Source organism: Camelus ferus, chromosome 16 (genome assembly GCF_009834535.1).
Source record: "Camelus ferus isolate YT-003-E chromosome 16, BCGSAC_Cfer_1.0, whole genome shotgun sequence".
Taxonomy (NCBI): domain Eukaryota; kingdom Metazoa; phylum Chordata; class Mammalia; order Artiodactyla; family Camelidae; genus Camelus; species Camelus ferus.
In genome coordinates this window covers 42,790,774-42,803,739 of record NC_045711.1, presented here as the reverse complement: position 1 = coordinate 42,803,739, position 12,966 = coordinate 42,790,774, and the positions used below count along the sequence as shown (strand labels likewise).

Sequence of the window (12,966 nt, the reverse complement as noted above, 5' to 3'; positions counted from 1 at the left end):
TAATAGATTACATAAATTTATCCATGTATCAGCCCCTTTCATCCATACTCACCTTTATAGCTATTTACTTTTTAACTGCATATTTTTATGCTTTACCACAGATACAAATATATATACTAAAGCTATATGACAAAACACTTCTTTTTAAAAAAAAAATGCACATTTATGCCTGTATGGGCACAGGACTTATTAAGGATACTTCTGCTCCTAAAACAATACTTTTATTAATTTGGTGTTTTAAAATTAGATTTTCAAAATGTAGTTTTCATTCTATTTGCTGAAGGTTTAAGATACTCTACAAATGAAGACCTATGCTAATCTAAAACAATCCTCAAATAAAATAATAAGTTATCAAAATTCATTTCTTCTAGACAATAACTGATTGGCTACATAAACCTTATGCTTAATGACGCCATTATTTAGAAAGACTGCATGATTTTTTAGTTTCAGTTAAAAACTCCTTATCCACACCCATGAGGACTATGCTAAAATGACAATTCTAAACTAAGTTAAACTATTCTAGAAAACTTTTAGGTATTATACCCTGAGTGATCATAATTCATGTTACTGATGCCACAAACCACACAAGAAAATACACTCCATTTTACAAATTGTTATTACTTATTTAACTATCTTATTTAAGAAAGAAAAAAAGCAAAAGAAACAATGAATGATCATGTGGCCGTTGTTCTTGAAATAACCACAAAATTCATTAAATTCCTATCTGAACAATGAAATTGCACATATTCCTAATTAAATTAGAGTAAAGAAATGATAAATGCAAATTGTGGCATTAATAGTACCTACCATGTGAAGAAAGGATAAAAAGAAATAATTTCCATCCCTTTTGCATCGATCCCATTCTTTGTAACAATATCTTAACTTTATATAAGGCCTTAGCCAGCAGTCCCTCATACTGGAACTTCCAAAATGTAAATAAATGTATTATCAGCAATAGTAAAACCACCTTACTTTTGGTGGCACTCTAGTATCACTAAGTGTATCTCACTTGAGACCCACAACAATCCTTTGAGGTAGGCAAAGGTGGATTGAACTAGGTTTTTTATTTGTAAAATGATGCTGATGGGTATTATCAGAGGTTTTCAAATATATGTGTCAGAATCCTAGTGTTTCTAATGCCTCAAAGACTGGGGAGGGTCAGATGGAAGGCAGGCAGGCAGGCATCCAGATCTTTCACCCTTACTTCACCTAAAGGGATACTAATCTGGTCTCTATTTTGGCAACTTATTTTGGGAATGTTATTTACGAGTAACATTTCATTTTTATTTCTAATATCCCCTTCAGCTCCTATTTTACAGGTGAGACAACTAAGGCACAGAGATGACAAATGTCCTGGCCAAGGTCAAAAGTAGGAAGCACAAAGGACTTAGGTGAACTCAGAACTAGTTTGATTCTTTCTCCTATACTGTATTTCAGAGGTGCCTTGTATGAGCCTTTTTAAAAGTCATAACTGTCAGAAAGGAAACACATGCAAAAAAAGGGTAGAAAGTATTTTATTCTAACTCAATTTTGATCAAATTTAAAATGTTTAAAATACAGGAAAGAAATAAAAACGCTCACCTCTTCTGGGAATTCTTCACTGACCAGAGACATAATCAGTGACGTCTTCCCAACTCTAGCTGTGAAAAGAAAAAGGATTACTTTAATACAGTATAAGCTCAAGTTTAGCAACCATACAGGAAAGTGTGTTATTTGTTAGTTAAAATCAGAGGCATCCAAATTACCAGGTTGTAGTACAATACTTAAATTATATCTCTATTTCTGCTTAAAAAAGTTGTACATTTAAAACATTGTTTTAAATTTAAAAATTACCAAAATATTTAATATTAAAAAACTCCCACAATGTCTCCCATTAACCATTTAATATATGTAGTATCCCAGATTTTCCTACATTTATATTATATTAACATATTATAATAATTCACCACAGTAGAAACAGTATTTATTACTATTTGCAATCCTCCTTTATCACTTAATTATGTACTTGGGCAGTACTCCATGGCAATATATAAAAATCTCCTGGGAGAGGGGAAGGGAAGTTATTATTTTGTAGATACAGAGTTTTTGCTGGGGATGAAGTAATAGTTTAAGATGTAGAAAGCGGTAATGGTTATACAACACTGTGAACATATTCAATGCCCCTGAACTGTACACTTACACAAGGTTAAAATGTTAAATAATGTTATATATATTTATCACAATTTTTAAAAATAGCAATAATAAATGCACTTTATATTAACATTTTAAAAGCTTCCTACATTATTTTTTGATGCCTGTGTAAGAATCTATTGTATGATGTGTCATAATTTATTAATGTAATCTCCTAACAATTAATAGTGTTCAAGTTTTCACTTTCATAAACAATGTTGCAATGAGGATTTCTACAGGATAAATTCCTAAAAGTGGAACTCAAGTTAACACGCATGATCTTTTCTGTTTTTAATAAGTATTGTTAGATTACCTTCAAAAAAGAATAAACTAATTTACATCCTCACCAATAAAAGATGAGTGTCTAATTCTGTACATTTTTACATTCTTTTTTTTTAAGGATATCATATTTAAAGGGTAGTGAGAATAAATAAACTTTCTTGTTACATTTTTTTAACCTAGCAACATTTTTAATGCACAAACTTAATTTTCTTTCTGAAAACTGACTTCCACTCCCATCACTTTCTGATCGTGTAATTACTACTGTTAGACAGTCAACACTTATCAACTAAATCCTTCTGGGATTCTAGGGGAAAGCAGTCCACCTGCCTATTAATCTCTGCCATAATAGCAAATTACAGTTTCCAGAAGTCAAGTCTAAATATAAAAGAATCGGAAGATGCTAAAGTTAAGAAAAGTCACATTCCTTTTCTAAACGCCTAAAAGAAAGGGTGACTAAAAACACCAGCCAAGTCTCTGGAAAAATAATGAATGGCTGGAAAGGAAAGCACAACACAGCATCGAGGGTGTGCTGGAAACAAGCAAGTGTTGCTGCTGCAGGGCAGATCAGATGGTTCCCAGGTTCCAGCTCTGCCCACCACCTCTTCAATCTACATATGTGGGAAGAGTGGCTGACAGTAACATACCAACTCTCTGGGCCAGTGAACCCAGGGCCCATCATCACAGAACTGCTAGAACCTGGTTATCAGTGTCAGTTTACCCAGCTCCCCACAAAAATTTCAGGTGAGGAGCCCGGCACCCAGACAGCAATTTTCTCGAGGCCTCGCTCAAGGAGTAGCTGTAGACCTAAGAGAATAGCCCATCTCCTGATGGCTAAGCAGTGTTCTTTCTCTTTCTTATGCCATACTTTAAAAAATATTGGTACCACAAGTTAGTCCTACAGAAAAGGAATGGTGACCCCCAAAAGTCAGCAAGCATTGCAAACACAACTACGTCAGTTAATTAAAATAGCCCCTGATTCATTGGTGACTAATCCAGAAGCTCTGGCTCAATTTTTAAAAAATTTATTTTCAGAAAATTTCAGACTTTGAGAAAAATTCCAAAAATGATACAAGGGAGTTATGTCTATCTTTTTGCAAAATTCCCCACATGTTACTACTTCACCACATTTCCATTATTATTCTCTCTATATATACATACATATATAATTTTAAAAAATCACTTGAAAGTAAGTTGCAGACAGATGTCCCTTTACCCTTAAGCACGCTAGTATGCATTTCCTAGACACAAGATCATTCTCTTACATAACCACAGTGCATTGTCAAGATCAGGAAATTAACACCAAAACAACACAGTTATGTAATCTACAGACCTTATTTCACATCTCACCAATTGTCCCACTATTACTTTTCATGGAAAAGAAAAATCTTCTTTTTTTCTGTCCAGGGTCAAATGTTGCATTTAGCTGTCATGTTCTTTAGTCTCCTTTAATCTGAAGCATTCTTCAATATTTATCTTTCACGTTAACATTTTTGAAGAATACAAGCCTTTTATTTTGTAAAATCTCTCTCAACTGGGCTTCTATGATGTTATCCCACGACTAACTTTAAGTTTTGCATTTTTGGTGGGAATACCCCTGAAGTGTTGTGTCCTCGGTGCATCACAGCAGAAGGGCGACAATGTCTCTCCTTCCCACTCACCTTCAGCAACACAAACGCTAGTCCATCTTTTTACACATTCTTTTCATTTCCTAACTTAACTGATCAAAAGCCATCCTTGACTCTCAACTACTTACACCATATCAAAGTGAAACTATTCCACTGGCCTTTGAAAATCATACAAATTTAACCCCAGTTCATCTTTCCCACTACTCCCCACATACGCAATTTGCTCAAGTAAGACCATTCTGCTCTGTATAAGCACAAGCAAGCCATGATGAATCCTGACCCCCTCACACAGTTTTCTTCATCTAAAATATCCCCTCGCTCCCGTCTACTTTACCAAATATTTACCATCTCTCAAGCACAGCTGAAACCCTACCTCATTCCTAAAGACATCCCGGGGCTACTACAGCCTTCGCCCTCCTCTGAACCACTCCTGCGCCATGTAACTTACACCAAACTGTTAAGAATATAAGGTACATACTTAATACGTATGAGTCTGCATTAACACAATACCAGATATTTGAAGACACTTGAACCATGAATAGAATTTTCCAATTTTATATGAAAGGGAGAAGAACCTCTAGCACATCAACCAGGCGGAACTACATGACTTGAGTTCACCTTGCCCAAGCACAGCAGCACTGCCATGTGGGAAATTAGCCCACCTCTTGCAGCTTCTGGAACTCTCCCATTCAAAGCTTTTCTTGACAGCAACTGAAGAGCTTTGGATAGTAGGTAGCTGCTGAGGCAATCAACAAAATTCTAAAATTACTTTGCTCAATTTCTTTTTAGTAAAAAATAGTTAATGTTGAAATTTCAAACATTAAAAGAAGGTGTGATGTAATAAAGAATATATCTGGTCTTCATGCCCAGTTTCTGGCACAGAGTTTCAAAAATCCCTTGGAATTTCCTGAGTGAAGGGAGTGTCCTTTGTTATGTCCTATTTCAACCAAACTTCAGTTTATCCTAATAACACCTTCATTAGGAGTGGAGAGCCTAGACAGCTTCAGATTAGGGGTTGGTTGCCAGAAAAAACCACCATGTGATTAGGGGGTTGGAACTTTCAGACCCACTCAAAAACCTCTGGGGAGGTGGGGGTTGGGTTGCTAGAGATTAAGTGTAATCATATGGCCAATGACTTAATCAACTGTGTCCACCTAATGAAACCTCTATGAAATCTTGGGACATCAAAGCTCAGGGGAACCTCCTGGTTGGTGAACGTATCGATGTACCAGGAAGGTGGTGCACCTTGACTCCACAGGAACAGAAGCTCCTGAGCTCAGAACCCTTAGAGACCTTGCCCTGTGTGTCTCTTCATCCGGCTGTTCATTTGTGTAATCGTAAGTACAGCACTTTCCTGAGTTCTGTGAATCATTTTAGTGAATTACTGAACCTAAGGTGTTGTGGGAAGCCCTTAATTTGTAGTTAGCCAGGAAGAAGTGTGGGTAGCCTGGGGACCCCACTTTGCAGCTGGTGTCTAGAAAGTAAAAGTAGTAATCTTGTTGAGGACCTTGCCCTTTAACTTGCGGGATCTGATGCTAACCCAGGGTCAAAACTGAATTGTAAGACACCTAATCAGTGTTAGAAAATTGTCAGAATGCAGAGGGCATGTCAGTTTTGTATTTATAAAAAGAAGTTATGGCTCAAAAAAATGGAGAAACACTGTAACAGACACTCTATCCAAGAGTACAATTCCACTCAGACACAGACATCCCCTGCCTGGACCAAACCAGGAAAAATATTAGAAAAACACACAGAGTGTTAACTTCTGCTTCTAATGACCCATCTTTCCTATGCAGACTCCTATTGAGTTCATTTGATAAGCATTTACCCGACTGTCTTCTACGTATGAAGTTTGGTCTTAGATACTATGTGGGGATGTTACGGAAAATGTATAAAACAAGGTAGATAAAATAGCAATAGAAGAGGTACGGATCATGTGCTATGTTCAATCACTCTGTGTAAAAAAGGGAAGGGGACACAGGGAAGGGCAGGAAGAGAAGGGAATATTTCCTTCTCCCAGAAGTCTCTAAACATAGCAGGAAATCAAAAAGCTCGTAAAAGAAACCTATACTTAAACCTACGCTCCCTAGGAGGAAAAAAATGAATCATCAGCAAAGACATCTAGGCAACCTCCCAGCATGTTATCAGCGATCTCCTGACATTTTAAAAACCTGACATTTTCTACCAGCTACTGAGTATCTCCAGAAAGACTAAGGGCTTAGTATTTCACTTTTACCCACAGGAAACTCCACAAGGGCAGGGAACATGTCTTTCTTGTTCACTGTTGAATCCCCAGTTCCTAGCAAATGCTCTGAGTGCTTAATGCACTGAGTGGAGCTTAGTGGCTCAGAGAACAGATTTGAAATTCAGGAAAGTGGGTGGTTACTTTTGAGGGAAAGAGAGGGAAACGCAATGGGGTGGGGGGGGGGTTCAACTGATTGGTAATGTTTTATTTATTAAGCTGGGTGATGCATACTTGTTAACTAATTCTTTACACGCTTTATATAAATATATCACCCCCACAAAGAAAAAAAAAAAGAATACAGGCTTTGGAATCAGACAGAACTGGACTGAAATCTTCATTGTAGCACTTACTAGCTGTGTTTTCTCAGACAAGTCACGAAGCGCTTTGTTCATCTACAAAACACGGTGCTAAACAGCTTTACAGAACTGGTAAGAGGATTAAGATGACAGATGTATAATGCCTGGGACAATACCTAGCACACATTCAATACACAAATGGTACTAGTTGTTATGAGGAGGAGGAGGAAGAGTTTGAATTAAAGGAGTTAAGTGAGCACCGGAATGGGCCAGAAATTTTGAATTTGGGAACCAGGTTTGTGATTAACAGCAAGATCATGAGTAGTCATTGACTCTCTCTGGGCCTCAATTTTCCCATCAGTTTAAAAAAAACAAATTGGACTAAATGCTATCAATGCTTATGTTCTATCATTAATCTAAACTATCTAAACTATCATGCAGCACGCCTAGAAAGCAGACAAAACAGACAAAAAAGTGCACATTACATTAGGTAACTTTTCCTATAGTACCCTAGAAATGGCAGGCAGCCCCCCAAATTGTATCCGTTATGTTTTAACTATGTGTGGGAAAGTGATCTGGCAGGAACATTCATATATAAGAACAAAGTGGGACTCACCAAGCCAATATGGGGTCCAGGAGTTTCCAGAACTTGCTGATTTACATTCCGCATTTCATAACATTTTTCCTTAAATGACTTCTTTCCTCGTGGCCTTATTTAGGGCTCCAGCAATTCTAAACCTTCGGCCAGCTCAAGTTAGTATTCATCTCAACATCGACAGTAGTCCATCCTAATTCCACACATGATTACACACAATGGAGGAAAAATACAGCTGAGCCTTGAGCAACACAGGTTTGAACTGCAAGGGTCCACTCTAACCTTTTTTTCCAACAGCACATACTACAGTACTGCACCATCTACAGATCTGCGACGTGGAACCACAGATATGCAGGAACCCGGTATACAGAGGGTTGACTAGAAGTTATACGCAGATATTCAACCGCATGGCGATGGGTGCCCCTAACCCCTGTGTTGTTCAAAGGTCAACTGTAGCCATTTTAAAATAAGCCAAGCCACCGTCCTTATTCCACACCAGGGAACCTAGAACTTGGACCTCCTGTCTACTTTTTATTCTTAGCAACAGATGCTGCAGAGCAAGAACACATTTGGGAGACAGCCCTAATAAGGTTCCTTGCAAAGAGTGGTGATGCCTGATTTAAGACGAGTAACACACAACAGACATCTCCGTGGATCACCAGACAGGAGAAGGCCTCTGCATGAAGTCCGCTCAAGTTCCATGGGCCTTGTACTTTGTGCAACTTATTTTAATAGTAGTATACCTCCCAGGTACTTAAAACAACAAAACTTTTAGAAAATCCAACATCTGTACAATTCCCGTCATCTTTGAACTTCTGGGTCTTTCTGGCCCCAAGAGAGACGTCTTCTTTTCCCCTCAAGGGTCTCCAAAAATCCCACAACTACCACCGGCACAGACGTCCCCAGAAACTTTTCCATTTCTGAAGAACTATCCTGAATACCTTATGCAGTTGACCTTGAACGACGTGGAGTTTAGGGGTGCTGACCCTCCACACAGTTGAAAATCCTAGTATACCTTAGAGTCGGCCTCTGTATCAGTGGGGCCTCTGTATCCATGGTTCCACAGCCCTGGTAGTACTGTAGTATTTACTATTGAAAAAAATCTGTGGATAAGTGGACCTGCACAGTTCAAACCCGTGTTGTTCAAAGGTCAACTGTACGTGTCTACATGGTTATACTTGATCTACTATGTTAGGAATGGGAAAAATGAATCAGATACTCAATAACTCAGATGCTCTGTGGTAACTAAAAGAAAAATAAGTCCCACTCGGTCCTTGAGAAATTTGCCTACCTTAATACCCTTAAGACCTTGATTGCCAGAATCCCCTTGTCAGAATTACTTCTTAAAAATTTTGTTTGGATCCCATCACACCAAGGCCCTCACTGGTTTCAGAAGAAACCTACTTTTAAAAATTTTGTTTGTTTTGGGGGGAGGTAATTATGTTTACTTATTTACTGGTTTTAATGGAGGTACTGGGGATTGAACCCAGGACCTCCTGCATGCTAGGCCTGTACTCTACCACTCAGCTATGCCCTCCGCTGCAAAACCTACCTTTTAATCCATAGCTCAAAATGTTAAAGAAAATTATCAAAATTAAGTCCATCAACAACATTAAAAGGTCTACTAGTTTCAAGAAAGCAAAAGACTTGTTTTTCCTTAATCACCATCACTCCAGATCCCTTAGCAAAATTCAGGTCTTCAACAGGTGCTCTATATCATCCTTAGAGCTCCCCCCCCCTCCATAACCCTTAAAATGCACCCATTCTTCCTCATCTCGCTCCTTAAAACTTATTAGAACAATGCTTTTCCTGGTCATACTCCCTTTCTGCTTTTCCCATGGATCCTCTGTATCCCCAATGATATTTTCAGAACAGAAAGACCAAATTTCGGAGGAAATTCAGATTTCTTCACAGCTCAGCTCCTCAGGGCAGTTCTGGCTACCTGGGCAGCAGTGGCTCCTGCCAGAGCGCAGACCTGCCTCCAGCTCCATTCCAGCAGGGCAGGCCTGAGAGGCAAGGAGACAGCCTGGAAGAGAGCAGGCACTGTCAAGACTGCGACCATTAGAGAGCGGTACTTACGCCTGATCATACAGACATAAAGACAGTGGTACCAAAGACTGGGAATGATCCATTTATTCGCATGGATACTACCTTTCCGAGTGTGCCATTTTCATTTATTCATTCCCATCCTGCCACATCTGTTAAAGAGTCTGAGGCAGTTTAGCACTCACTACAATATAGCAATTCCATGTAGTTTCTGAATTGTGAAAGAAAAAGCCTTTCAAAAAAAAAAATCAAAGAACATAAACTTCTTCCACATAAAAATCTGACAGTGACTTCCTTTTTAAAAACAAGTTCAAAATTAGAGCCAGAGAGAGAAATTACAGTGAATGTGAGAGAAAATGAGCACGTTTTCAGTAGGATCACTTTGGGCTTCCTTCTGGAAGAGCAGTGGGACAATGGCTGCTTTAACTAATGAAGGATTATACAGATGTGATGTAGTTTCAAAATGCTTTGGTGAATCCAAACTGGGGCTTTTTTGCTTCCCTTAAGGCCTACCACCTAACATTCAGTGAGATTATCAAAGAAATAATTTTAAGCAGTAGGCTTAAAATTAAAGTTAAAATAGGCCACTTTTAAGCTAATTTTAACCGAGAAATAAATGAGTGCCTTGAAGATAAGAAAACATTTTTAGATTATTAAAAATTTAAAACAATTTAATTACGCCTACAATCAAAAATGTCCCTTATAACAACGGCAGATAAGAATATAAATACTACATATTTATAACTGCTCCAGAAAATAAAAATTATCTTCATAAAAGAACAACATCCCAAGCTCTTCTCTAATTATTGTACCAATTAAATTTTATATTTAATATAAATATAATACATAGTATACTTTATATAGTATGACTTTATAACAATAAACATAAGTATTAACATAAATATACATATTATTTTTTCTAATTGAAGTACAGTCAATTACAGCCTGTCTATCTCTGGTGTACAGCACAATGTCCCAGTCATGCATATACATACGTATATTCGCTTTCATATTTTAATATAAACATAAATTAAATGTCCTAACAAAGGACAAAAAAATTATCCTTCGTTAGCCAGCCATCTGATGGTCTCCACTTCCTCTATTCTGCCTAAGAAATACTGAATTGATTTACAAAAACAAAAAGCATGGCCACAATTATCCCCAAGGACACAAGGCCACCTGATTCAGTTCAACACAACATGCTTCAGTTCTGTCTGAAACTCCATGCTTCTAAGTAGGTCATCCATGGGGAACAGAATTCATCACTATAGAACAAATTATCAAGATGTATCCAGCCTAAAAATTTCTTTGTCTTTTCATCACATCTTTTGAACATCTACTTCTAAACGACAGCAAATTCCTCATATTCATGAAGTGGAAGTAACATTCTCTGGTTCCAATTACCACCCTACCAGCCATATTGGCTATTTTTCTTGATAACAAATAGCCCGTGCTTCAAGCGGCAAAGGGACCTACTCCTCATTTTTATCTGCTTATTTATTAAGAAGCCCTGTTGGCTCTTCCTAAGTTATTCTAAGTAGAATACTCAGGGAGGAGGAGAGTGACCATGAAGTTATATTTTTAACTGGAAAACTTCAGCATTGGGGGAAATGGCTGAGCATGGTTCCAAAGGAAAATTTCATCGACCATATGCAGACAATGTGGACTGCAGAAGGACAAATGCATGGACTACCCCTCTCCTTCAGACTATACCAACACTAGTGCCCAACTGTGCCAGAGGAGCAAACAAGACAGGAGAGGCCAAGTCTCAGCACATATGCAGGATGACGTAGAAGAGACTCTGTATGAACAGAACAGACTGTGCAGAATGGGCCTTTGCGGCCAATCACCCAGGTGATAACAGGTACCACACCGTGTTGAGCACCTATCCCCCAGGTACTCAACACAGTGTAACTGAAACTGGAGCAGCTCAATCTTCATATGCCATTCTAACAAAGACCAGAATGGAGAACAGTATGGGTCTAAAAGGACCACAGAAAGTTTTTCTCTAAAGTAAACGCTACCTTATTCCTGAGGTCTCTGTGACTCTTAGACCTAGCTTATACCCAAAGAATCTTTCCCTCACTCCTTCAAACTTCTCAAATGGCCTCTGGTGTTTCAAGGAGAAGCTGACCTCTTTTGGCAAGGACTGTAATTCCTGGCTGCCAGACACAAAACAGACATGACATTGCCATTGTAAGTCACTGGCTTACTTTACTGCCAGAACACAGGAAAGTCTAAATAAACTAAACTAGCTTGAACTTATTTTTTCAACAACTATCTGAGCTCCTACTTTGTGCCAGGCCTATTCTAGGCCCTGGCGATTTGGCAATAAACAAGATAAATCCCCTGTCCTCATGAAGCTTACTTTCTAGCCCAAGCAACAGACAAAAAACAAAACAAATAACCCCACAAACAAGTGAACAAATACGCAGGAGAGCAGGGATAATGCCTGGGTCAGGGCCTTCTCATAGAGAAAACAGTGAAGGAGAGAGCAGTAAAGAGTGAAGCGAGGGCCAGGTTGTGAAGGACTTTGGAGGCCTGCATTAAACAGTTTGGCCTTTATTCTAAGTGCATGCAGAAATCATCAGAGAATTTTAAAAATGGGTAACAGGATCTGAGATATTTTTTAAAGATGACTTTGTCTGCTACATGGAGAATGGACGAAATTAGAAGCAGGGACACCAGCTAAGGAAATATTACAAAAGTCTAGGCCAGGGCCAACCAAAGCTTGAACTAGCTTGGCAGAGGTGTCAATGATTAAGCAGTTAGACAAATCGGCTAAGAGCTACAGGATTCATTGTAAAGGAAGATAACAGTTCTACTTTCTTAATGAATTTGACCAGAAGACAAATATACCTCAATTTAATTTAAAAACAAGACTTCACTAAAATTATCCTGTGTACTTTCAATGTAGCTACATGATTTAGATAAAAGGGTAATAAAGCTCATGCTAATCTTTTTATAACAAGGACATTTTAAAGCAAACTAATGCAAATCTAGTTAAAATACAAACTCTGGCCAACAAAATTGACCATGAAAAGTTTATAACCTAAAGAACTAAGTTTCATGTAGTTGCATTTTTTTAAGATTCTTAAATTTTTGTTTTGTTCAAAGACTGGTAATTGACTTTTAATTTGGCCTGAATGGTATTCAGTATGTACAATAATTAAGATAAGGCTTTCTCTGTAAATAAATACCTTAAAAATTTCTGATCTAAGCAGTCAACAGATGTTTAAGCAACTAGTCAGCATTAAAGCCTGGATGGCTCAGAATCAAATTCTGGATGGGCCAAGGAAAGGTCCACTTCACCTCCAGAGTACAGGTGTAGCCAGAGAATGTGGAAACCACTCACAACTATTTGGGAGCTTCAGTGAATGAAGCCACTGCCGTGTTATTCAGAGCAGACACTAACAGCAATAAAATGTACTGAATGAAGGGCAGAGAAGGAACAGGGTTGACAACAATACCAGAGGTGATGCTCTTTTTTCTTTGCTTTTCCCATTTCCCTTAGTCAGTCATCTTCAACTGGTCTTCATCTGATAGACCAGTATTAAAATAATCTTGGTCCCACTATGTTTACCTACCATTTCAAACACTACGGCTAGGCTAAGCAGCTGTCAGATATTTACATTAAATCTCAAAAAATAATGCTTCAAACATTCTCCCCCAGAAGACCAGCCTTTAGTGTAAGTAATTAAAATTATA

General features: G+C 38.1%; 1 protein-coding gene across 11 annotated transcripts in view; it reads right to left on the bottom strand.

The window, feature by feature from the left end:
- RHOT1 (ras homolog family member T1) overlaps window positions 1–12,966 on the bottom strand; it is a 54,564-nt gene that overhangs the window by 39,307 nt on the left and 2,291 nt on the right. For 10 of the 11 annotated variants that reach the window (XM_032457691.1, XM_032457694.1, XM_032457692.1 and 7 more), the window contains one exon: window positions 1,582–1,640. In XM_032457691.1, the coding sequence (XP_032313582.1) occupies window positions 1,582–1,640 (59 nt within the window). Of the gene's footprint in view, window positions 1–1,581; window positions 1,641–7,233; window positions 7,406–12,966 lie in introns of those variants that run through there. The other variant, XM_014559546.2, reaches the window with a different exon arrangement.